Here is a 26,221-nt window from a genome sequence, read left to right on the forward strand (position 1 = left end):
GTCTGCTGGAGCCAATCCCAGCCAACACAGGGTACAAGGCAGGAACCAATCCCGGGCAGGGTGCCAACCCACCGCAGGACACACACAAACACACCCACACCAAGCACACACTAGGGACAATTTAGAATCGCCAATCCACCTAACCTGCGTGTCTTTGGACTGTGGGAGGAAACCGGAGCGCCCGGAGGAAACCCACGCAGACACAGGGAGAACATGCAAACTCCACGTAGGGAGGACCCGGGAAGCGAACCCAGGTCCTCAGGTCTCCCAACTGCGAGGCACCTTAAAATCCATAATGCAAACTCTTGGGTTAGGCCATTGTGAGTTAACCACAAGCCCGTCTCTGTTTGCTTTCCCTTTTAGGTACTCTTCTTTAATTTAATCATCTTAATTTAGGTATGTAAAATGCTCCTGAAAATGGAGACAAACAGGTCTTCTGGTAATATTAACATCAGCTGTATCCAGCAGGGGGTGCTCAGTTCTTTGAAATAAATATAACATATAGTGATGGGCAAAGTTTTGTCTCCCATAAAGTTATGCAAAACTGCCCATAAAATTTTGTTTTGTGTACGATTTTACAGTTATCAAACAAAAACTCACTGGAAAGAGGTTTCTGAGGTTTTTAAAATTATTTGGAGTGGAAAATACAGAATATTGCTCATTAAGAAATATTGCACAGCCGAAATCATGGTCTCAATTCCTGGCGACTGTCCAACTCCACAACGATCTTCAACAGCTCCCTCTAATTGATCTGCCTCATCTACTGGCTTCCTGCACATTCGGCCTCATTTGAGGTTAGAGGTAACACCATCCGCACTTTTCTCCAACCCCATAAGTCAATCTGAAACAGGATACTTCCAGAGGCTCACTGGTGGCCACATACCCAGGTCAATGGATTTCAAGACTGGTCTGTGCTTCTGAAGCACTTACTGGTAAATGCTGTCAAGATGTGGTCCCATTTCCAAGTGCTGCACCAGAATACACTTTCTCATGCTTCTGTACATGGAAATAAAGATGAGAAACTATGGTGTGAAATTCACAAGTGACAAAACACAGTTTGCTTCATAGATTTTTTTTGAAGCAAAACTAAGTTTCACTACTAATTCAGTTTTGGTCAAATTGTTTTGCTCTTCACTAGTAAATAAATATTTGAAATCTGCTTAATCCAGTTCATGGTTGCTTGGGGATCAGAGTCCATTTTGAAAGAATTTTGTACCAGGCAGGAAGCAATGCAGGTCCAGTCCATGGTCCATTCATACACTCCCATGTCTCGGTATAAAAATGTGAAGGCACTGTTTAAAAACAATATTTAGCAGACATGTCATTGGGATGTTGGAGGTAAAGTGGAGTGAATCTTAGATACAAGGAGAAGATTCAAACTCTACACATACAGGGATGATGAAGTGTTTGGGACACGGGGTAACAGATCTGTAAGGCCGCTGTATATTCATGCTGTCCTATGTAAGAAATGTAAACTGAAGAAAATCATTTTCATCCAGTAGGTTTTAATAACAAAGGAAGCAAAAACATTGTGATTAAGATGCTTTTAACTTGTATTTGTTAATGATGTTTTACACCATTTAATGGAAACAACTAAAAGAAACCACTGGAAAACAGTAAAATAATCATAATGAGGTTTGTTCTGAAAATTCTCGTCAGACTGAAATCTAACAGAAGAATGGAAAGTTGTCTTTTTCCATGGCAGCCTTCCAGTTCCTCCAGCATGTGTTCCCTATTTTATACATTTTCAATTTCTTTGCTTCACAATCATCTAATTACTGTACATAAGCAGAATCGGTTGTTTCTATGGCTAATTCCACTTTTCTGTGCTTTCATTTAAGAATGTAGACATTAGTCTCCTTTTTTGCCTTTTGTCAACACTACCCCAGCATTTTTAATCCCCCAAAATAGAGACATTTAAAAATGCTCTCAGAGCTGTATACAGTGTGGGTGGCTGAAAATGAAGGGTTTTGAAACCACAGACTCAAGTCGCACTCTGATTTGTTTGTGCTTATTGCATATCCCTAACATGTTATTGTCTTATTGGCCACCATCCATGGAAGAAACCGATATTCCAATGTAGCAGACATAGAGGAAGTTGCTGCAATGGCACTTGTTGTGTGGTTTACCAGCATGCATATAAATTGCATTTTGTACAGTATGAATGCTGCATGCATGTGCAAAAGGAAAATGATTTACTGGTCACTGGAGTTTTGTGATAAATCCCTTTGATTGGTGCCATATCCATCCCTTCATGCATTTTCCATCTGATGTGCACATGCCCAGTGTATGCAAATGTCTTGTTTCATATACATTTTCAGTTGTTTTAGAGTAGGCAGAGATACTTTCGTAAACAATGTGAAAATGCTACTGTGGACAGAGATCATTTAAAAACTCAAAGGAAAACGAAGTAGTGTAGACGTAATCTAGAACTTTTTTAGGCCCTGCGTGGTATACTTAGTCACTGTTAAGGAAAGCTTCCAGCAAGTCTCAGGTTAAAATCTGCTGTATGCTAGAGTCTTTCCACTTTGTTCAGTGGGCACTCCCTACAGGTCACATTATTTGTATAAAAACAAATTATGCCAACAGATCACAGCCTCACAATTACTGTATAATTACTAGAGGGGCTTTGAAACCATGAGACAGACACATGTAGTCGTGGAGGCAAACTCAACAGGGAAACGATCAGTAGCAATTACTGTGACAATAGAAAGCAGACCACACAGCGTTAAAGTGAAGGACAGAAATGAAAACACAGATAGTGCAAAAAAATACCCTGAAAGGATGAGCAAAATATAAACGAAAAGTCATAAATACACAAAAAACTGGAGACAAAAAAAAAAAACTAAAAGAAGGTCAATGAAAACAAACTCTAATGGACCGTCTTTGATATATCAGCCATTAGGGAACAACAGGTGGCAGCGGGGTAATTGCAGTTTTCAACCAGTGGCAAATTGGAAGACAGTTTGAACCTTTATTGAGGTACAATGCTCTTGCAACATTCATTTAAAATTATAATAATAATTATAATACTGTAATAGGGCGGCATGGTGGCGCAGTGGGTAGCGCTGCTTCCTCGCAGTTAGGAGACCCGGGAAGCAACCCTGGGTCCTCCCTGCGTGGAGTTTGCATGTTCTCCCCGTGTCTGCGTGGGTTTCCTCCAAGTACTCCAGTTTCCTCTCACAGTCCAAAGTCATGCAGGTTAGGTGCATTGGTGATCCTAAATTATCCCTAGTGTGTGTGTGCCTGCCATGCCCGGGGTTTGTTCCTGCCTTGCGCCCTGTGTTGGCTGGGATTGGCTCCAGCAGACCCCTGTGACCCTGGAGTTAGGATATAGCTGGTTGGATAATGGAGGGATGGATGGATTATAATAATAGTAACAATAATATCAAGAGAAATTGGATGCAACCGGAAACAAGCTAAATGTATTGTCCTTTTGTGTATAATTGCTTTTTATTTATACAAATAATTACTATACAAATAATTACTAAAAAAACTATAATGTATTGTTCCAGCCTTGCACCCTATGCTTACTCAGGCCCCCACAATCCTACTCAGGATTAAGTGGGCTTAGAAAATGGTATGGTATAATGCTACAAAGTGAGTAAAACCCCACTGTAGTTCTGAAGAGGCAGACAGGTAATGGTGGCACCACACTTTTTGATTAATTTCCTCTTGATAGAGCAAGGAAAGCTGCTAATGGAGGGCATGACTGTGTGTGTGCGAGTGTGTGTTCAGAATATCCGCCATGAAAGTCACTTGGCTTTCAAGTATCCATCACATATGGTCAGGCTGTTGGCCTTGTTGGCAATCCATGGCACTTAATTAGGCACCTGCGCCCAGCAGTATTTAAAAGGAGTGGCAGAGGCACAAAATAAAAGACGAAAAGAAAGATTGGTGGCACAAGCAAGTGCAGACGATGTTGGGTGGGGTCAAGCCCCTGTGAGGGAGCGAGAGCAATGGTGCTCCGAGGGGACAGACCTCCCAAGATCCTGTGATACAGTGTATGGGATGACAGAGGGACAGCTAGGTGGGATTCGGTAGACCCACCGGGGTGAGTTGGAGAGACAGAGACCAATAGCGGGAGAAGGGCGCGCTTATCTTGACAAAGTATCTACTGAGTGGTTTTAACCTGCACAATTGCACTGCCTATTCTTTATGATGTATTTAATGGCTTATTTCCTGCATTGCGCTTTATTTTCCTTTTGTTTTAATATATTTGCACAGTGCACTTTGATCTTTCAAAACTGTTTGTCGCGCTACTGTTCCCATCCTGATTACAAAATACTGGGGGTCATGTGGACAGTTTTATGATGGGTATGCAACTTGAACATTGACCCCCTGCCAATGGAGTTCACTAAAAAAGGTACTATTTAAAAATAAAAATGTCTTTACTTAGAAAGACAGTTGAATTCAACCTGGAAGTACATCAGCACTTTTTTCAGAGTTAATCTTTATTGGCCTGTCTGCATGGACGCAGCTCTGTTAGAAAATCTTTAGTTAAATTCGATGACCAGTTGATGAGCAAAACAGTGCCATTCTTTGATGAATGATAGTAAATGTGTAAAGAATAAAGCTGATTAGATGAAGGCAGCATGATCAGTTATATGAGACTTCTAACCGTTGGAGGTAGAAGGAGCTATAGCCGGGGCAAATGTTTAGGCTAAAAGAGCAAGTCATGGCTTCCTTTTTATAGACCTTCTGCACTCCTAGCTTTAAAAACACTTTGTATCCAGCTGTAAAAGAAGAAAATCATTGCATTTACTGAATAAGAAAAGGAGTTGAGACATTGTGGTCTATTGCATGTTGGTACAGATGATTTCATCTTCTTTGGATTATTAAAACATCACCACCGAGTACACCATCTACCAATCATGATGCCATTACTAGAAGCTGCCAAGTGACTAGTAGGTGTGCAGCTTGCTTGTAACTGGTGTCATGCACATTTGATCCTTAAAGGTTTCACTGCTAGATTGTTTATTTTAAGGAGTTTTAAGAAAGTACAGATGTCACCAGCTAATGGTGCTGTTTGTGGAACACAGTCATTCAGAATGGGTATGTTATTTAACATAACAGTCTTCTCAAACCAACTTAATCTAGAACAGTGGTCCTCAACCTGTGCAAGGCTGGATTAACCATTAAGCAAAATAAGCATGTGCGTAGGGCACTGAGGGGGCACCATAAAAATTTTCCATTACCAGATTTACCACGGACCATGTGGTGCAAACTGCAAATGGTGCAGCTGAACCAGGTTCCACAAAAAGGGGGGCTCCCAATTGAATGAAAAAAATACATACATATATATTCACTAATAAAAATAATAATAGAGGTTAATTATATATATATATTAATCCTTGGAATTCAGCGAAATTAGAATCTGGTATCTGCCACACAGTCCACTGAGGCTCATATGACTATTCTTATCTTGATCTTCAGTTGTCCAGTCATGCTGAACTTTATAACATAACCAGCAACGGCGCACTGAAAATACACTTGACTTGACCATTCATAGTTTTCAGACTCTTTCTCTGTACATTCAACATTCGTTTGTTCAGAGGTTGATGCGCTTGCTTCTTCCTGAGCAGCCCTTCTTTTCTCGATCCTAGCAGCCCGCTTCTTCTCTTCTTTCATCGGCACCTTTTCATGTTAAACTGATTAAGTTAGTGTTTGTGTTGCAATTCCTTAGTACATTTTCCTTCATTTTGCACTTAAGCTGGCACTTAAGTCTTAAATCATTCTTGAGGAAGATCGTAGATATGAAGAGGTAGGGGAAGTGATGCCAAAGGTGGTAGGAATGAGAATGGGCCCCATACACATGCACCGCACGGCCACCCTACTGGCCGCTGCCAAGAGTTGATTCTACAATAAAATAAAATAAAAATATAAAGAGAAATAACCTTTGAGGTCAATCATCACCCTGAAAGCGGATAGTAGACGTCGCATGGTATATGTGTTCCAAATTTCAGGTCAATAGTTCAAATGGTTTGCGAGCTACAGGTGATTTAAAATTCTGGAGAGAAAAATGGATAGCCATGGTCGCGTATTATATAAGAAGATTGTAGAAGATAATATTGAGTGTGTCTTTCCAAAGGGAGACATTTGCTTTTGTGGACTACCTGGGGCGCACCAGCCGGCCCCAACCCCGACACAGACAGACGTGGGACACAAGTGCAAACACATGCTTTTATTTTTTTTTTTTGCCCATGGGAAACGCCTTCCCCTGTTTCCCACGTGTACAGTTGGGTCACAAGCACAGTCCAAAACACACTTCTCTTCTTTCTCTCTTTGTCTTCTCCCACCCGACTCTGGCTCCTGGAGTAGTGGCCGCTGGCTCCTTTTATAAGGCACCCAGCGGTGCTCGTTGACTTACTTCCGGCAGCACTACCGGGCGTGGTAGAAAAGCTCCATACAAGGGCTCAGCAGTTCTCCAGACACCACCTGGCGGTGTCCAAAGCAGGGTTGAGCTTCCATGCTCCAAACCCGTGGCACTGCTGCACGTCAGGGGGGCTGTCCTTTAGTGCTCTGGGGGAGGTAATGCTCTGGACAGGCTCTCTCACCCAGACCTTCCATTATTGGGGAGTCCCGGCTGGGGACCTCTGCCACAGTTTAATATATTTTTAATATTAATGGACACAAATTGCTCAGCTGAGCATTCATTTTCTCAGATGAAGTATATTAAAAATCTCAGCAGAACAACAATACAACAAGGCAGGCTGGATGCTTTACCTCTACTACGTATAGAAGTGGATGTGGCATTTAAGATTAGTGTTGAGGATCTGATCAAAGACATTGCAATCACAAAATGTAAGAGAAAACCTTTCAACAGTGGAAGTGTACAAAAAGAAACATTTTCTATTTTACTGTAAGCTTTGTTTCATTTCAAAAAACAAAACTTTATTTTATGGTTTATTATTATTTATATTTTGAATTAGGTATATATATGGGGGCACCAAAATCTTTTAAATTGCTTAGGGCCTCTAGAAGTCTTTATCCGCACCTGAACCTGTGATAAATGAGGGAACACAAAAGTTGGGAACAGCCAGTGAAGGCACAGAGAGAGAATCCCACAGGACAGACAAACTTGTATTTCAAGTTACACCTCAAGAAGAGTAAATCGGGCAAAAGCACATAAACAATGGAGAGTGAATTTCTGGGTAATTCCAATTCTTTGCCAATTTTAACCATTGTGTTTTTTGACAGTTTCATGCCTCTAAGGCTAGCATCCTGGAGTTAGAAAACACTGGTATCTGGTGTCTATTCAAGGACCTGTAAAGCATGCATTTCTCAAACTACAGCATCTGATGTCCTTATCCACTTATGCAGTTGTGCATCTGGCCCTTTCCATTCTATTCAGTCCTAATTACATCCATTATCCCCCCCTTCAGTAATAGACACCTTTGTGTGAAATCTTCAGCTTCTTGATAATCTGCCACATGGAATAACCTTCATTTTGGAAAAAAAAAATCAAACAAACAGTAGATTGACATGTTTCTTGTGAAAGCCATTTCATTTTGGCCATTTTTTAACCCAGAATTAAACTTTAGAAATGCCAGTACCAACCACAAGCAAAGACAATGTGCATGCTTTATTAAGCAGAGCAACAAGCTTCAGCAGTACTAATGAAATCAATAAGTTTTCTCTAATAAAAAACATGATTAATTAAGGATGAGCTAAGAGAGTTTAGGACAGTGGGGAGATGGCTGTATAAATCAGTTGTTTCAAGCAGTAATAGCCATGCAACATTAGTAATGTCTTGGCTATATTTTGAAATCAATTTAATGGTACCTTAATTAAAAAAGGTATGCATTTCTATCTAAAACATCACACTTTTTTTGCATAATTTTGAATATTTTGTATAAAACTTTACAAAACTAGTGTACATAAAAAATGCATTGGAACAAATTAAGTGTACATAAAAAAATGAAGACATATAACACATCTGTAATACCTTGTTATAGTCTTCCCCTCCACCACATACGGTATATTTACAGTCCTATTTAGAAGTTGCCAAAGTCCCACACAGCACACAGTGCTCCAGCACCAAACACCCTTTTCTTGGGCCTCTCAATGGTCCTCTTCAGGCCGCTTTCTCTCCTTTCTCCAAAGCCTTGCCCTCTTCATCTCGACTCTCATGCCTCGACTGTTGGAAGGCAGCTCCTTTTATGCTCACCCAGATATGCTCCAGGTGCCCCTTGACGAACCTCAGCCGACACTTCCTGGTGTGGCAGAAGTGTCGCACAAGCACCCGGACTGCCCCTGGAATTCCTTCCGTCAGCACTTCCTGGTGTGGAAAAAGTGCTGGCTTCCAGGGCTCTAGGATCCACTGGGCGCCTCCTGGCCGTGGCCACAGGCCCCTATAGAGTTGAGCTTCCCAGCTCAGTTCCCGTGACCCCCATAGCAACCAGGGAGGCTGTCCTCTCGTGGCCTGGGGGAGGTATAATCCCTCTCCTGGTCCTTCCAGGTGTCCCAGCTGGATATGGCGCCCAGCTGCACGCCACAATAAACAAAGTATACATTTTCTCAAAAATAAGAAACAGGATGTTTTACTAAGCAAGTTTAAAAGGAAACACCAAGAAACTAAATGCAAAAAAGGCCTGCACCAACCAAGACCACCCATAGGTCAGGTTGAGAAGTCAGGCCTCAAGACCATCAAACGAGCAATGTCATTCCAACTCTCATCTAATGCTCACAATCTCCATATAATGTGCAGCACCATCAGTTGAAATGGGGGTCAGAGGCAGAGTTTGAACCAACACTCGTTTGGTTTGCAGTTCATAATGCCTGTTTGTCAAGGCAAAGAGAATGTAAAGAGGAGGCAAGTTGCATTTCAATCTGTCAATCCAGCAGCAGTTAAACAGTGGCAAGGCATGGTGTTAGCCCATTGTCCGCTGGCTCACAAGGAGAGGTGCAGGTTACCTTGATTTGGGTCTGTAAAGAATGAACAGCTTTGCTTGACTTTGTGGTGGCCCCTTACCAATACTGGACAACTCCTTTAATTAGGCAATAAAATAATCATCAATGTACAATCAGCAGAAGAGTATACAAAGTGGATTATTTGGGCACATACATCTGTTATCTTCTTTCTCCATATGTCTAGCCAGGGACTGCAAATAAAGGTGAGGTAACTCCACACAAGGAGGCTGGTGCATTACGCCATCTTGCCAAGGTGAGCAGATTGACAAACACAGTCATCCATGACCTTCAAGGTCCCTGTGCTCTTCATATTTTCTGAAGGAGCCTTCCACTTGGCACCTATTAACTGGTGCTCCAAATCCATGTAAAGCTACATGTCCATGAAAAAAGCAGTAGACGATGCTGGAAGCGAATCTCTCAGGCAGGCGGAAGGTCAGCATGTGGCCGCAGCCAAAGATAAATATTATATTAGTGAACACCACCAACGGGTTTAATTAATTTTCCATGCTCGCATGTTTGCGCAGGCAGATAAGTCGTTCGAGTGTTTGTGCGGTGGGTTTTATCTCAATTCGACACTCAGTACAGTTGCAGAACAGAAGCCAAAAAATAAGAAATCATTTTGAGTTCAAATATGGCTCTGGACATATTCCACTCGTAAAGGCAGATTCTCCCAGGAGCTTTTTACAACTTAGTGGATAGAATTTTCAGCATTTGGTCAACACAGCAGTGTGTCAACAGGGAACTTGCTCCATACAACCCTGATTTCCTTTGTTTTGAAATAACTGAAAGATCCAAAGGTGGTTGGGTTCAGAGGAACATGAAGGTTTTGCCTCAAGTATGAGGTCACTTTGAAGTGGAGTGTGTGCCCTAGAAATGATTAATGTGAAGGCCACTGTTATCATTTTGTAGGTGATCTCAATTAGCTCCCCTAATCATGATTCTTAAGCAACAGATGTACTGGGATTGCCACATTCTGACATGAAGGCAGTAGCTTTAATGCTAGAGTGAAACACTGAGGTAGTATGGTAGCACTATTTGTATGACGTTTTGCACATGAGGAGATTTCACCCACATCCCAGGTAGGCAGTTCGTAACTGTGACAATATGAGTAAGTGTACCCTTTGAATAATGGCATCTCCTCTAAGGTCAGTGTGCTCTGTGAACTCCCTATGACTCTAAACTGGATAAGCACCTTCAGAAAATGGATTGATGAACATGAAAAAAATGGAATTTGTTGTCATCTGTGTATTGATGTGGCCAGTTTGTTTTGCAAACATGACCATTGATTAGCCCAAATATGGTTTTCTACAGATTATGGTAACATACATGATATAACAAGAATGCTTCGACAGGCCTGTAATCAGAATATAAGTTTAATATATCACTGCTCTCTGTGCAAATATTTTAAATCTATTTTTCTTTTCTTCTCACATGTACAGCTAACAAAAAGCCAGTTTTACTACAGGGGCCCAGCATTTAGAACTGCTAGGCAAAGCATTTTAAGACAAGACAAGTTAAGGACAACTGCGAAATGGACAACGTGCACTATTTCTGTCTGTCAAACTCAGCATGAAATTGTATCCTCTCTTTGCCTTGTTTGGAATTGTATTATTCAACTAAATGGGGGCCTGCACATGGAGAAAGAGCATAAAGCCTTGGAACATTGCCCGGCACACCTTTGAAGCTGACGGACGGATGGGAGATACTGTCATCCAACGCAGCGACGAAAATGGCAGACTCTACACATCGGGCCCCCCACTACCCAAAGGTCTTATCATGGCTTCCTTGTCTGTTATGCCACATAAACCATCATTAAAGAAAGCGAAGTTATTTCTCCTATGTGATTTCTTACTGCTGTATCAATAAGGGAGGGGTATCGCCTTTTTATATTATATCTATATAGTTTCAGGGTATGTAACATACCACAATTACAAAAGAACTTATTCCAACTAGGGAGGTAGCGCCCCCTGCTGGAAACAAGGCCAGAGTCAAAGGCACAAGGGCTAGAGTCACTCTCCTCATCTTCTGTCCACTTGTCCATGTGAAAGCTGCTGGGTACAGTAATAGGTTGAGATGTGCTCAACACGTTACCCTTTCTTAACAGAAGCCTTTAAAACTTCTCAAAAATTCCCAAGTACCAAGTACAAGGACAAATTCAACTGGCCATTCTTGATGTGGAGTAGCAGCAAGTCGTCCTATCAGAGAGCGAGCCCAGTAGAAGGACCATGTAAGTTTGGCTGCTTGTCCCTCCTTCTGTCAGTCAGTGTCTAAAGTGCATCACCAAAACTGAGGAGAGAGATGTTCATGAGGATTTAGCAGTCATTTGACCTTCACCATCCTGCCACTACACCAATCCACTGGTCAGTCTCGTGTTGTTCTAAGTCTCTCCACCCTACCTTAAAAGTATCTTTGGCTTGGCAGCCCTCAGGTTATCTGAAAACAAATGTAGTTTTAACATTTTGGTTTTAGGGTTAGTGAAAATTCAGAGCAATCACAGTTTGTAATAAAACCCAAGATGGCTGCAGTCCCATACCTTTCCAAAGGTGACACAAAGGAAGAAGGAAATATAAAGAGAAATAAGTCCTAAAAAAGTAGTCTTAAAACATTATAAATGAAAAATATAATTAATGATCAGTTCTGAAGGGCAGCACAGTGGTTAGAGATGGATCTGAATCTCTCCCTGGTCGATGTCTGCGTGCAGTTTGCTGTCTGTGTGCAGTTTGCATGTTCGCCCATTGCCTACATGGACTTTGCACTCCCTCATCTTGAAGACATGAACAATAATGTACTGATTATAAACCACCTTTAATTGGCCTGGTGGAATAGACTATGGCCACAATGACCTTGAACTGGATTAATTGGATTCAAGGATAGACAGATGAATGGCGTTACTGCTAAAGGAAACCAGCCACACCTTTGGATATGGAAGGCTGGCTAAAGACTTAAAGAGAGCTGCCTAAAAAGCAATAGAACTGAATGATACAGCACCAGACATTTACATCGCAATATGTTATATATTAAGGTGTGTAATGAAGTTTAGGGCAACTGTCTTCTGTCAGAACACCATTCTCTTTCCTTGTTGGGAGAATGAGAACTGTATGTAGGCATTGTGCTATTCCTGTATTTTTGAAGGTGGGGTTTGAGTCCTTTCCTGTCCTTGTTTGGATCCGGAGCCAAGAGCCTGCACATGGAGCAACCCGAATATAAGAATGGACCTACGGCCAACACTTTGAAGCTGCCGGGCGGAAGATTATGTCTTCCGTCCGGTTAAAATCCTTTCAGCGTGGCAAACGAAAGATGGCAGACTGAGTTGATCAAGACGCCCACATGCTTGAAAGTCTGTCATAAGCTTCCCGTTTGTAATACCGCGTGAACCTGTCAATAAAGAGCTAAATTATCCTTATACTTCTCATGTAAATCTTGTAACCGTCATATTGCATGCTGGTGAGGGATAATACCTTTTTATTTATAATTATTTAAATTTAGGTTAATTAAAACGCCGCAATTCAAAAGAACACATTTCCAGAGAGCTAATGCCTCATAAGGAAACAGCAACTAACAGTGAAAAGTGACGAATGATGAAAATATCCCCAATATCAGCAACGACTGACAGACAGAATTAAGGGTCACAGGGAGTTGGAGCCTGTGCCATCACTAACAGACACAATGCAGGATGACACTGCCACACACTCATATAGGCACAATGTAAAGTCATTAGGTCACCTAAAATGCTGTGAGTGGAAAGTGGAGTTAGGCACATGGACATGGAGAGAACATGTAACCTCCCTACAGTGATTTGAGCCACATAAAGAGAGGTGTGAGGTGTGAGGTAACCCCACTAAGCAATGAGCCACCCTGGTAGTTCCCAGTTTCTGCAGTTTCTGTCTCTGATGAATTCTCTTACTGTCTGCTTGTGATTCATCAACCTCAAAAATGAAATTTGGCACAGGCTGGTAAATTAAACTCAAAGAAGCAAAAATTACATTTTCACTTAGTCTTTGGAAATTTAACAACATTTTGAGAGTGTATTTAGAATTATTCCTACTAAGTGGAGCCAATTAGACAGTTGTTTCTCTGCCACAAGCTGTGACTCTTTGGAAAATCTTCTCTGACGTCTTTCACAAAGTGTGAATTCTACTGCTAAATATAACTAGGCTCCAGATTTTTCATGGGATTCTGTTTACAAATTTCTGAATCTGAAGCCAATCACCACAGGCAGCTTTCATGTAAAAGAAAAGTGACTGTAAGCAAGAATTTGGCACTGCCATTCCTCTAAACACCGAAAGCCTAACCAGTTTTTATAACTTGTTGGAGACCCATCCTGAACCAGCTTGGTCCATTACAGGGTTCTAGATAGCCTGGGACCATCATGGAAACAATGGGTACATGGTAAGAACTAAACTTGAATGGGACATCAGTTCAGCACAGAACAACCACAGCAGGCCAGTTCAGAGTCATCAGTCGACATCAACCCCATGTTTATGGGATATGGAAGGAAACCAAACTGCTCTGAAAAAACCCATGTAAACATGATGGACCGAGCATAAGGCTCAAGTCCTAAGAGCAGCGAGGAAACACTGTCTAGCATTGACATGTACTTGTTGAAAATCTAACTACTGAAATTATCACTCATAACTTCTGACCAGCAGGATGCATGCCTGATTTCAGAAACAAGAGTCCACTGACTTCTGGTCAAATCAGTCAATCATTGTTAATATTTGAAACTTCACCTCATGAGGCAGTTGAGCTTATGAGGTGCTGCATGTGATGAATGACTAAGGCAGTGTGATATCAAATTTCATAGCATCCTTCCAAATTTAGTAAAATAACAGCTGGACGGCTCCTGCTGGACGTCAAGGGCACTGAAGCACATCACTACATCAATAGAAACAGCACAGCAGGACAAAGGAGCAAAAGAAGGTCTGTAGGAAAGCAAGCAAAGAAAAACACATCATCCATGGTGTTTAATTGGTAATATTTTGGACTTGGCAGATGTCATCATCAAAGGCAACATATTAGGCTAGGATGCATTGCCTCCATATACTGTACATATTTTATAATTGGAGCACAGTCAGCCTGAGTGCTTTGCTTCTATTTAGCACCATTGGTGTGGGAAAAGGGTGTTCTGCAGTGCCCCCTATTAGTGGCCTCTGCAACTGCACGTGTAATCAAGTTCAAAAGATGTCTAAAATGATTAAAATGCATATAAAACTAATGCTGGACGGAATTGTTGAGAGTTACAGAAAGAATGTATATGTGGGACTAACAGCCAACCTCTGTTGAGAAAGCAGAGTAGCCTTGTCACATACTAGACATGCAAAGATAACTACTGGCCTGAAAAGTATTATGGAATGTTGCACAAATTATCATTGAACCTGCTTGACCTACAGGGGTCAAAGCTTGCTCTGCAAAAATTGAGAAGATACCCTGGACACAAATAAATAGCAAAAGTCAGAACCAACAGTCTTCAGGCACATTCCTGTGAAGCCAACCACAGCAAGGGAACCACTCCAAGTCAGACATAGGATTATTTTTATTTTTTGACTTGCAAAATACTTTTCAATATTAATGCATAATGCAGCAGTGTTTCAAATCTTGTAATTCTGAGATTCTGCTTCCTAATCAGGAACCATCCATCTTTGTCAGGAAGTCACTCCATCCCCATCTTCCTTACTGTTCACTGTTTCACTGTTCTCTTTATACATACATCACATACATCTAGAAAGGCTAGGTTTTGAGGTAAGGTAGTTCTACTCTATACACATACACACTCTCACACACACACCAAGCTCCAATCTTTTCCGTTTCTTTCCTTCCTTCAGAGTTCCACAGGTGAACTTTGTCCTCCTCCTCTCCTGACTACAACTCACTCAAATAAGATGAGGCATCTCCTTTTACGTCAGACCTGGAAGCACTTCTGGTGTCACAATATTACACCAAGAAATTACTTCTGTTGTCATGATGTAACACCCAGGAAGCATTTCCAGATCAGAATGACCCTCCTTGGAATAGGGAAACCCATTCTCAATAGCTCCTCCTGATGGCACCCATGGGACCAGCAGGGTTGCCTAATGGTTTTACAACTCCCAGGTCACCTTGCGGGTGTATACATGGGTAATGTGGCCAAGGGGTGCCGACACCTAGCATGTGGGGGAGTATATAGTCTTGATGTTCAGTCTCACCTATCCTTTCATTTCATGTCCATAGCTTCAGAACATCAATTCATTGGCACCCTTCATCCACTACATGAGTCCTTCAGCCAGGCAAGAAACCATTCATCCTGGTCAGGAAGTCAGTCCATCCCTGTGTTCCTTTACAGCACAAACAAGTAAGAATTTCATTGTACTCTGTACACATGATGATGGCCCTTGAAAGCATAAAATTATGGCTTTGTTATGTCATGTTTGTCTTTTTTTTTATTTATGTAATTTTCCTCAATTCACCGTTGTTCTCTGGCTACATGTTTTGAATTGTCTGTAATTTTTTCCCTGGCCCTTTCCCCTCCATCTTTTAGTGAAATTGAGGCTATTTCATTATTATTATTATTATTATTATTATTATTATTATTATTATTGTTGTTGTTGTTGTTGTTATTGTTGCACCAGCACTGAAACTGTACTATAATGGACTGTCTTTCTGGTCTGATTTTATCTCTGGCTTGCATACGATGCTCCAGGGTACTCTTTTCTGCCCCAAAATGGAGTGAATTTATTGACAGAAACAATGTATGAATGAAAGAACGATCAGGACTATCTTGTTTATATTTCTTGTACGTGAATCATTTAATCCTGTATCCAAAATAATTCCAACCTTTTAAATTTAGACTATTTCACTCTTTCTAAAAATATCAGACATTCCTATAAAACTGCATTAATTAAAGCAACAGTTAAATGTGTCAAAAATGCACTGAATAAATTATCAACGAAAAACTTCTCAATTACCTCTTTTGCTTGAGAAACAGAATAACACACCTGAGTTTTTTGATTTAATGCTTGTGATTTTTATTTTCAGGCTCACACATACAGCTGGATATCTAAACTTGCCCAAAGTGCTGCTTTGAAGAATGTTTCAGTGTTGATTTTCCTGTACAAGACTTTCCAGTCTGTTTGGATTTCAGTTTTTTAAAGGACCCACAACTAACTGATACTAGTTTTGCCCCTTTTCATGTTTAATTTTTTAAACATAGCCCATCATAAGGGAACATCTACACTTTGTGTTGTTATTGTTTTGTAATAATAATAATAATAATAATAATAATAATAAATAATTCCTTACATTTATAAACCACTTTTCTTAATACTCAAAGCACTTTACATAGTGACTGGGGAGACACCTCAACCTCCACTAATATGCATTATCCACCTAGATGATGTAACAATAGAAATTTTTCACCAGTCAGCTCACCACACACTTGCTGTTAGGTGGTGAAGCAATGAGAGAGATGGTTAGCTAGTTAGGAACAAGGCTTGGTTAGGGGGCCAGAATGACCAGGCCATGATGAACAATGCAGCCTGTACATTGGAAAACACTCAATGGCCAGGGACTTATTAACCACAGAGAGTCAGGATGTCAATTTTTCATTTATGCCGAAGGACAGTGCCATTTTTACAACATAGTGTCAACATCACTACACTGGGGCATTGAGATCCACACACAGACCACAGAGTAAGCACCCCTTCAGCAGTGACATGAGCTTCTCCTAGATGGTCTTCCATCCAACTACTCTCCGGACCCGAACATGCTTAGCTTCAGGTGAATTACCTGTTCTGAAGTGCTGGTGGTATGGTTGGCAGAGTAGCCTGTCTGGGTTGGGATTAATAAAGGGATGGAGATAGAGTGAGGAAGAGCCACAAGGAAGAGATTCTTCACTTCATCTGGTGTCCACTCTGTAGGGAATGGTAGCTAAAGAAGTGATAACTTCATGGAGTGTAAAAGAAGACCTTAAACACATTTTTTATCCAGGACCAAGACTTGTTATTGTCTTTATGGGCACTTAACATTTTCAGTGAGTTGTCCTAAACAGGATGCTCTCCAGGGATCCTAAAACACCTTGCTATTTGTATCACCTTCCATACAGATGTATTTCAATTTATCATTCTATGCAATGCAGTCCTTAATGTATCAAGGCAAAGTTGTTTCAGTTTTATGGTATTGTCATTATTCTCATCATAAATACTGCTTTTTGCGTTTTTTATTTTTTGACAACCTAAACCCTACCTTAGATATTAGCTTGGCAATTACATATCCACAAATAATGAACAGTAATCTCAGGTTTCAACACCTTTTTAGGAGTCTTTTATGATTTCTCCATCCCCACAAAAATATTAGATAGATAGATAGATAGATAGATAGATAGATAGATAGATAGATAGATAGATAGATAGATAGATAGATAGATAGATAGATAGATAGATAGATAGATAGATAGATAGATAGATAGATAGATAGATAGATAGATAGATAGATATCATGTATACAAAGTAAAAGTACTTCCCACCATACGAATTCTGCGAATTCTAAACCACTATTAATCTGTTAACGGTAATAACTTCACATGCAGAGCCAGATCCAACCAGAGGCAGCATCAGTCATAAATAAAGATCCATTCATGGATGAGAAAGCTAGTTTATTATAGATCCATTGTCACAGTTAGTCTTATTCATGACGGTCCAGTACTCCACTAAAATAAGCTTCCTGAAATCGAGACTTAATCGATACAACCCACACGGTCAGTAAATCGGCTAAAAACCGAGATGCAGTGTAGAAATCCTGACCTCGGCACCACAGCCCTGATCATTGCAGCCCGCGGTAATCATGCAGTGCAGCCCTCACTCACGCACACACCTCCTCTACTCACCGGAGCATTTTTTGACTTTGGTAATTAATCAAACCTTCACCCCTTTATGTACATCACATTTAAAATGAAAATAGAATGAGAATGAAAATTGTAACAAATGGCCCGTTGTGTACAAGGAATAAGCGTGCCCTTACACATACTCCTGTCGCTTGTATGAACTGCTAAATCATTACTAAAACCAATCAGAACGAAACAAATGAAACTTGGAATTCCGCACAATAGCTAACCATTACATAGAAAAAGATGATGAAGCTATTAATTTCCCATAATATTATTTCATTTAATTTCACAAACAGTCTAATTAGGAGTAAAGATTGCCAAGTATTCTGAAACATTTCAGCACCATGCACTTGCGGACAGCATCCACGGCAAAAGCTGTGCCAGATACCAAGTTGTTGGTGGGATTCTCCTTCTGATAGGTTGTAAGAAAGTTAAAAGTTTTGCAAACCAATGCGACGAACTTGGTGGTACTTACATGACGCTGTTCGGCGAGACGACAAAAACTTCTCTCTAGTTCAAAACCGCCGACTTGCAATCCAGTAACAAAGATGGCTTTGAATGTGAGTAACGACGGCGGTGCTATCCGAGTCCTTGCCTTTAGGTGTCACCCTGCACTTCTCTCTGCCTGGCACTACCGACACCACAAAACGTTTTGTACGTCCTCCGATACCATGTATGGACTTTGTGCAGTCCTCAGACATTTAATAAGTAACATGCTCAGTGGAACCAGTTTTAGCCATCAAAATCGTCTGTTTTGGATTCAAATATTTACATAGTATTCCATGTAATCAGTTCAGTAGTAATATTTTCATGTACACATAGTACAGTAAAATGTTAACTTTCTCGTCCGACTAACATGCAACACGTCGCCACTCTCGGGACTAAAATGTAGTGCTGATTATACTGGTTTGGAGCATAAATGAATAATATGGTAAAAGGGTAAGAAAAACAGTTAGTGATATGCGTCATCATACAACATATTTAGTCTATAGCCTGACTTCTTCAGGTTTGAAGGCATACATGCATGAATTGTTCTAAAACAAAAAAAAAAAAACGAAAAGAACAACTGCGCTGCTGCCTCGCAGTTATCAGACCCGGGTTCACTTCCCGGGTCCTCCCTGTGTGGCGTTTGAATGTCCTCCCCGTGTCTGCGTGGGTTCCCTCCAGGTGTTCTGGTTTCCTCCCAAAGTCCAAAGACATGCAGGTTAGACGCATTGGCGATCCTAAATTGTCCTTGGTGTGTGTGTGTGTGTGTCCTTGTACCCTGCCTGGGGTTTGTTTCTGCCTTGCACCCTGTGCTGGTTGGAATTGGCTCCAGCAGACCCCCGTGACCCTGTGTTTAGGATATAGCGGGTTGGAAAATGACTAAGTGACTGAAAGAACAACTTCATTCCCGTTTAGTCACTGATATGCTTCCTCACCGCTACAGAGTCGAGAACTTGAGCATGGCACCCAATATCTTTCTTGTCTTGCCTATGTTTCATTTTCACCTCAAACAAGTGCATTAGGAATCAGTCCATCTAATCCATCTGCTTTACAACGAGGGGTGGTTTCAGATCAACGCCTACTGTATGCCCATAATGCCATCTCAGAGAGCTCCGTCGAACACTTTTTCCCCACTTAACAAACTGACTTGGTTGGTACCTCACCAGTGCCACGTGTGTGTGGCTACAGCTGCAGGGTCTCCTTGCTTCTTTTTTTATAGTGACGTACTGAATTCCATTTAAGGTCAGAAAAATAACCCCTGTACTATACACCCTTCTTTCCAATACTCCTTTCTCAGTCTTGTTTCAGTGTTTATTGATGGATCATTTCAACCACCAGCACAGCCATCTTAACAGCATTATAGGCTCCCAGGCAAAGAAGTCCACTGGGGCTTCTGTTTTGAAAGCAAAATTAGAAACATACATAAGTATCAAAAACATTGTGGGCCCGGTGTCTCTGGGGCCCCCAACTTGTGCCAATACGTTAAGATGGCCCTGAGTGCATGGTTATTGTTGGAGCATTACCATACTAGGTACATGGAATTGATGGATGGATGGATTTGATCCAAAGTTTGGCCAAACTTTATATGCAGTTCATATATCCGAGGGAACTTTTTTTTTTTTTTTACAAAAGACATTCCATTTAAGTTAACTGTTGACCTTGAACCGACCGTATAAGATAGAGAGTCAGTGGGTGATGCATGACTTTAACTTGCAACATTCAGGCATCTTGGCCAGAAGTAGTCCTTGGCAGGGGTGTATTAAGGAAGTTTGGGGGCTCCTAGGCTAAAGGTATCATTGGGGCACTTCCTACATAAAATAATATGAGTGCAATACACATGAACTTCAAGGTCTCAGGTACACAAAGTGTAAAGTAAATGAATAATGCATATTCTTAGCTCTGAAATGAATGGCAAAAGTCTAAGGAACAGAAAAGATTATGGGTTAAATTATGATAGATAAAGTTTACTGTATCAAAGCTTATATCTTAAATTAGCCACAGATGACAAGTAACCATCACAAGCCAAGGTCTGAAAAGTCAACTATAGAACCCAATTGCAAATGTGAATAGCAGGAATATCAAACACTGCATAGGCCATTTTTCTGTGTTTGTTTATTTTTTCTGGATGTATTCTGGATTTACTAACAACATATTTTACACGTTTCCAGCTTCCTAGAAGTATCTTTTTGTTCACCGTCCTGTTCCATTTCACTCATAATTCAAGATCTCCGATTTGCAGTTCTTTATATTAAAACCTAAGCAATCATCATAGCAAACAAAAGATGGTTTCTTTTTTCATTAAACATAATAAGAACTAACTATTATATTTCTGATTTTCCTTTTGTAACAGCTTTAAAATCGGCACTTCTCAACCAAAATATGTCTTTTAGAGGATGCTGACATGATTCACAATTCTTAAAACAAAAGTAAAATCAAAATTATTATTATTAAGGGTCCATCTGTTATATCTGTGCTGTAGTTGTAAAGATGGAAAAAGAATGCTGTTTAGTTTAATCCTGACCGTTATTCTTTGACTACCAGCGCCCAGCTCTATATACTTAATAAAATCGTGCTACTCTGCACACTCGGAAAGTCATTCCTGCTACTATATATATATATATATATATATATATATACACTGCAGTGGGTTGGCACCCTGCCTGGAATTGTTTCCTGCCGTTCACCCTATGTTGGCTGGGATTGGCTCCAGCAGACCCCCGTGACCCTGTAGTTAGGATTCAGTGGGTTGGAAAATGGATGGATGGATGGATGTATATATATATATATATATATATATATATATATATATATATATATATATATATATATATATATATATACTAGGGGGCTTTGCCCACTGCTCACTTCGCTCGACCATCCCCTTCCCCACTTTGCGCCCCTGCCTCTCACTTTGTGAAGAGGGGGGCTGAACGCACGCTAAGGAGATGCAGTTGCTCCTCTGAAACCCCCTCTTAAATGGTGATACAATGGGAAACAAATACATTTTTTTACCTCCTTTATGCTCCATCAGCTGGCTTGCTGCTGCTGCTGCGGCTGCTTGTGCCATGCTGCGTGATCTGCATGTCACCCAGAGCTTAGAACATTTAAAACCTGTACAGCAGCTGTCCTCCTTGTCTTGCGGGATGTTAAAGTGTCTCCGAGAAAATCAAAAGTATTATGTTATTACACAATAAAAGATATTCCCTGATATGGTCAGTTTCATCAGGCAAGCTAAATTCTTCACCGCCTGTGAGCGGCTAGTAGGGGACTGATTAAGGATGTATTCTCGCAGAATCAAGTAATAAGAAGTGAACAAAAGTCATTGGGTAACATTTGGTTGTACATGTACTGAGGGTTAAATTTAATCCACACAGTTTAAGGTCACAGGGAAGCCTGTGATTATCGCAGCACCACTGAGTGTGTTGCAGGAAGCAACCTGTTGCTGCCTCCAATGTCAGACATGCCATGCAGAGAGAGAGAGAGATGAAGAATGCAGGCATCTTCCAATCAGGTGACACTGACTAAACAAAAGTTACAGGCATATGTTTATTTTTAATCAGATTAAAATTTAGTAAGTTTAGTACAGATGTTATAATATAGGAATAATGGTAGCGCAGAGCCAGCATTCCTGGCCTGGTCTGCATTTATGTAAGGCAAGACACGACACTGAGGGAAGATATATGTCTGTGCTTTGTAGGGAAAAATCGCACAGCCAAGATGAAAAGAGTGTGCAATCCACTAACAAAAACTTATTAATAAAGTATATGTTTAGTTTTAAATTAGTTAATTATGTACTATACATATTTTGAAACAGTGTGATCTGTTGGTGTGGCAGCTAGTGTTTTATACCTTGAATATTCAGGGGAAAACAAGAATGTATATTTTTTTCTTCACAGTATACGGCGTTTTTGTTAACTGTGATGTATTCCAGGGATGTTTCCGGTAACATTGGGCACAAACACGCAATTAACCGATATGCAGGGCAAGCACGTGCAAACCCCATGCTGACCCTGGCGCCGTGAATCAGAAATGCTGGGATTGGGGGTGATTAGAGGCTTTAGGCCACGGGTGTCGAACTCCGGGCCTGGAGGGCTGCAGTGGCTGCAGGTTTTCATTCTAACCCTTTTCCTAATCAGTAACCAGGTTTCAATACTAATTAGCTTCTTTTCACTTCATTTTAATAGCCTTGGTTTTAAGGATTCAGTGCTCTGAGTTGATTTCTTTCTTCATTAAATGACAGCCAAACAGAAATGAGATGTGAAACAAGTCAACAGATGACCAGCTAAATTTCATTCCTATCACTTTCTTAATGACAAGCCAATTCTTGCTGTTAATTAAACTCATTATTTAATTCCATGGCTTGCTGCTGCTCTCATGCTGCCACAGCAGACATTTCCAAAACTGTTGATTTTCAGTTTTTTCTAAGAACACCGTCAAAATATTTTAGTGACCTGAGAGATCAACCTTTACTGAGACCTTCACCTTTCTTTATTTCCAGATATTGTGACAAAGGTGCTGAGCTGGTCATGTGGTGGCTTGTTTTGTGTCTATTATTTAGCTGTTAATTAAGGAAAAAGAAACAACAACGGGGCCTGAGTCAAGTTAATTAAAACTAAGGCAAATGAAGTAAATTAGAAGCAAAAGCTGGTCACTAATTAAGAAGATGGTTAGAATGAAAACCTGCAGCCACTGTGGCCCTCCAGGACCAGAGTTGGACACCCGTGCTTTAGCCAATGATCTATTGCACCAAGCCCATGAGCTTTTTTCAGGAATGTACATGATCTTTTTATCTATTCTATTTGATTCGCTGCGTGATACCGACCACACCATGCAATATCTTTTGCGTAATAACTTATTTTATTGCAAAATAACGCACTGCTTTGGTGAAATAACGCAGTACTTTTTGCGAAATAACGCTTTTTTTGAGTGACAGGAATGAGCTTCAATATATGATCAATCTTCCACAAGCCGTTTTTTTTAACTACTATATACACAACTTGTGATTTATTTTTAAATTTTATTTTGTATATTTTTAGTTCGTATTAGAATTCTTAAGTTGCTATTAATGAGGGTGATTGACAAATAAAAAATATAATGAGATTAATTTAATAATCATTAAAAAGCATCTTTTAGTCTGTATAGTACCACCATTTGCGAAAGGCGATCGGACTAAATTAAACATTGATGGACACTGACTTCCCAGCTTTTGCAGCCAAGGATCAGAAAGGCGCAGAGCTGGGCGGAGGAAAGGAGGAGGAGGCGGGGCGCGGGCACTAAGGTAACGCGTGCGTTTGACGTCTTTGATTGGTCTGGAGTTTCGCAGAGTATCACGGGTTGTTCGGGAAGTAAAAGTTTTGTCTAATCCTGGTGCTTGGTGAATTTTCTGGAAATAATACAACGAACAAGGTCGCTGGCAAATCTAATAAATTCGCTGCGAAAAACCGGGTAAGCCCTTGCTAAAACCTCAAGGCAGTCACATATAAACAAATCGAAATTCTGTAAGAGAACATCTGTATCGGATCAATGTGTTGTGTGCCCTGGAGATCAGTGAACGGCCGCTTTTAAAGTTACCCAGCACGCTTGTTACTCTACATACGCACGTTCAGAGGTGTCATTATATTTAACATTTGTGTAAACTCATCACCTTCGTATGCTTCACTGTCAGTATAAGTAGAATCTATAATTCTGTCTCTGCAAGTACTATAACTAGACTAATTGCTTTCTTATCCAAGCGCTTGACGTTCCAACAGCCCTCCTTCATTGATATCGCAGCCTTCGGCTGCAGCAATGCAGCCATGCAACAGTATTATGCATGAAACTGCCACCCTGGCCACGAATAGCAGGAAATATTCAAACACATACATACATACATATATACATACTGTATTATATATATATATATATATATATATATATATATATATATATATATATATATATATATATATGGTTGAAATAGTTTACTGTCAAATAAATGCAAAGAGTACACGACACGTGTTTCGCCCTCATTCTGGGCTCATCAGGTGTACACACTCCACTGCACTCCCTCTCGGGAATCGAACCTCATATATATATATATATATATATATATATATATATATATATATATATACTGTGCATTTTACTGGCAAGTGTCTATGTAAAAAGACAACTGGTTTTTATTTCAATGACAAGACTAGCTTTTTATCTTTATTAAGTACATTGTTCAGCTTCTCAGCATCTGCAGTCGTAACCATAATCTCAAATGTGGTTTCCACTGGTCTCATGTCTTCTGCCTTTCAGGTCTTTTCTAATTTGTCTCCTTCAGTGGTGGTTTCTTTGCAGCACTTGAAGGTTTGATTCTCACAGTGTAACTTGAAGAGTTGATGCTTACGTGTGGGTGCTGCACAAACTCCATGAACCTTCTATTGGATTGTAATCAGAGGTGCAGCTAATTGACAATTTCAAGGCTGCTGTTTCTAATAAACTTCTGCTCTGCAGACGAGGATGCTCTTGGTCTGCCTTTCCTGTTGTGGTCCAAACGAGAGTTGGGTTCATCAAAATGTTCTGGATGGTTTTTGCAACTGCATTTGAAGAAACTTTCAGATTGGTGTTCCTTTTTGCTAAATTGAACTATTCTTGCCATATAATGAACTACTGCAACCAGAAATAATGGCCTTCTACCCAATAGGACTATTTACACCTGCACTACATGTCACAATACAATTAACTGGGTAGAAGGAGGAAAGTTAATTCCACATTCATTCATTTTAAAGATCTCGATGATATAATGATTGAGGTCCAACATGTGACACTCTAGATTTCAGTAAAAGTCTAAATGAAAACTATATGTGGGGGCCGTTGGGGCATTTCAAATTAAAAACATTTTCTTTAAAGAAAATTAAACAAAGACAAAGTTCACTGTTAATATTTGCCTTAGAAACAAAGTATTGGAGTATTTAAGTATAAGGTCAATAGATCAAAGTGTCTTTAAGAGTAGATAAAGCATACATTTAGTCCGGTGTGTCCAAACTTTCCTTCCTTGGCTGACAGGAGTGGAACCTGACGTGCTCTTTTGCTGTTGTAGCCCATCTGCCTCAAAGTTTGATGTGTTGTGCATTCTGAGGTGCTTTTCTCTTCATCACAGTTGTCCAGAGTGGTTATGCTGGGGACAAAAATAAAATTCTATCTATCTGTGAGTTACTGTAGCCTTTCTGTCATCAGGAACCATTCTCTTATGACCTCTCTCATGAACAAGGCATTTCCATCCTCAGAACTTAAGCTCACTGAATGTGTTTTGTTATTCACACTATTCTGAGTAAACTCTATTGTGTGTAAAAATTGCAGGAGATCAGCAGTTACGGAAACACTCAAAGCAGACCATCTGGCACCAACAATCATGTCATACCAAAATCACAGATCACATTTTTGTTTTTAATTCTGGTGAGTAGTGGAAGCTAGGTTAAGAAGTGAGGTGATGATTAGTGAGCAGCAGTATGGTTTCATGCCAGGAAAGAGCACCACAGATGCAATGCTTGCTCTGAGGATGTTGATGGAGAAGTTTAGAGAAGGCCAGAAGGAGTTGCATTGCGTCTTTGTGGACCTGGAGAAGGCATATGACAGGATGCCTTGAGAGGAACTGTGGTATTGTATGAGGAAGTCGGGAATGGCAGAGAAGTACGTAAGAGTTGTACAGGATATGTACGAGGGAAGTGTGACAGTGATGAGGTCTGCGGTAGGAGTGACGGATGCATTCAAGGTGGAGGTGGGATTACATCAGGGATCGGCTCTGAGCCCTTTCTTATTTGCAATGGTGATGGACAGGTTGACAGACGAGATTAGACAGGAGTCCCTGTGGACTATGATGTTTGCTGATGACATTGTGATCTGTAGTGATAGTAGGGAGCAGGTTGAGGAGACCCTGGAGAGGTGGAGATATGCTCTAGAGAGGAGAGGAATGAAGTTCAGTAGGAACAAGACAGAATA

General features: G+C 40.5%; 1 protein-coding gene across 1 annotated transcript in view; it reads right to left on the bottom strand.

Annotated features, from left to right (window-relative positions):
• The window catches only part of LOC127526790 (vesicle-associated membrane protein 2-like), a 42,049-nt gene extending 23,731 nt beyond the window's left edge, over positions 1-18,318 (bottom strand). The window contains exon 1 of the mRNA XM_051923548.1: positions 18,246-18,318. Within this exon, the coding sequence (XP_051779508.1) occupies positions 18,246-18,247 (2 nt within the window). The 5' untranslated portion in view covers positions 18,248-18,318. The remainder of the gene's footprint in view (positions 1-18,245) is intronic.
• Between the last annotated feature and the right edge of the window lie 7,903 nt (positions 18,319-26,221).

The sequence above is a fragment of the Erpetoichthys calabaricus genome, chromosome 2, assembly GCF_900747795.2.
Source record: "Erpetoichthys calabaricus chromosome 2, fErpCal1.3, whole genome shotgun sequence".
Taxonomy (NCBI): Eukaryota; Metazoa; Chordata; class Cladistia; order Polypteriformes; family Polypteridae; genus Erpetoichthys; species Erpetoichthys calabaricus.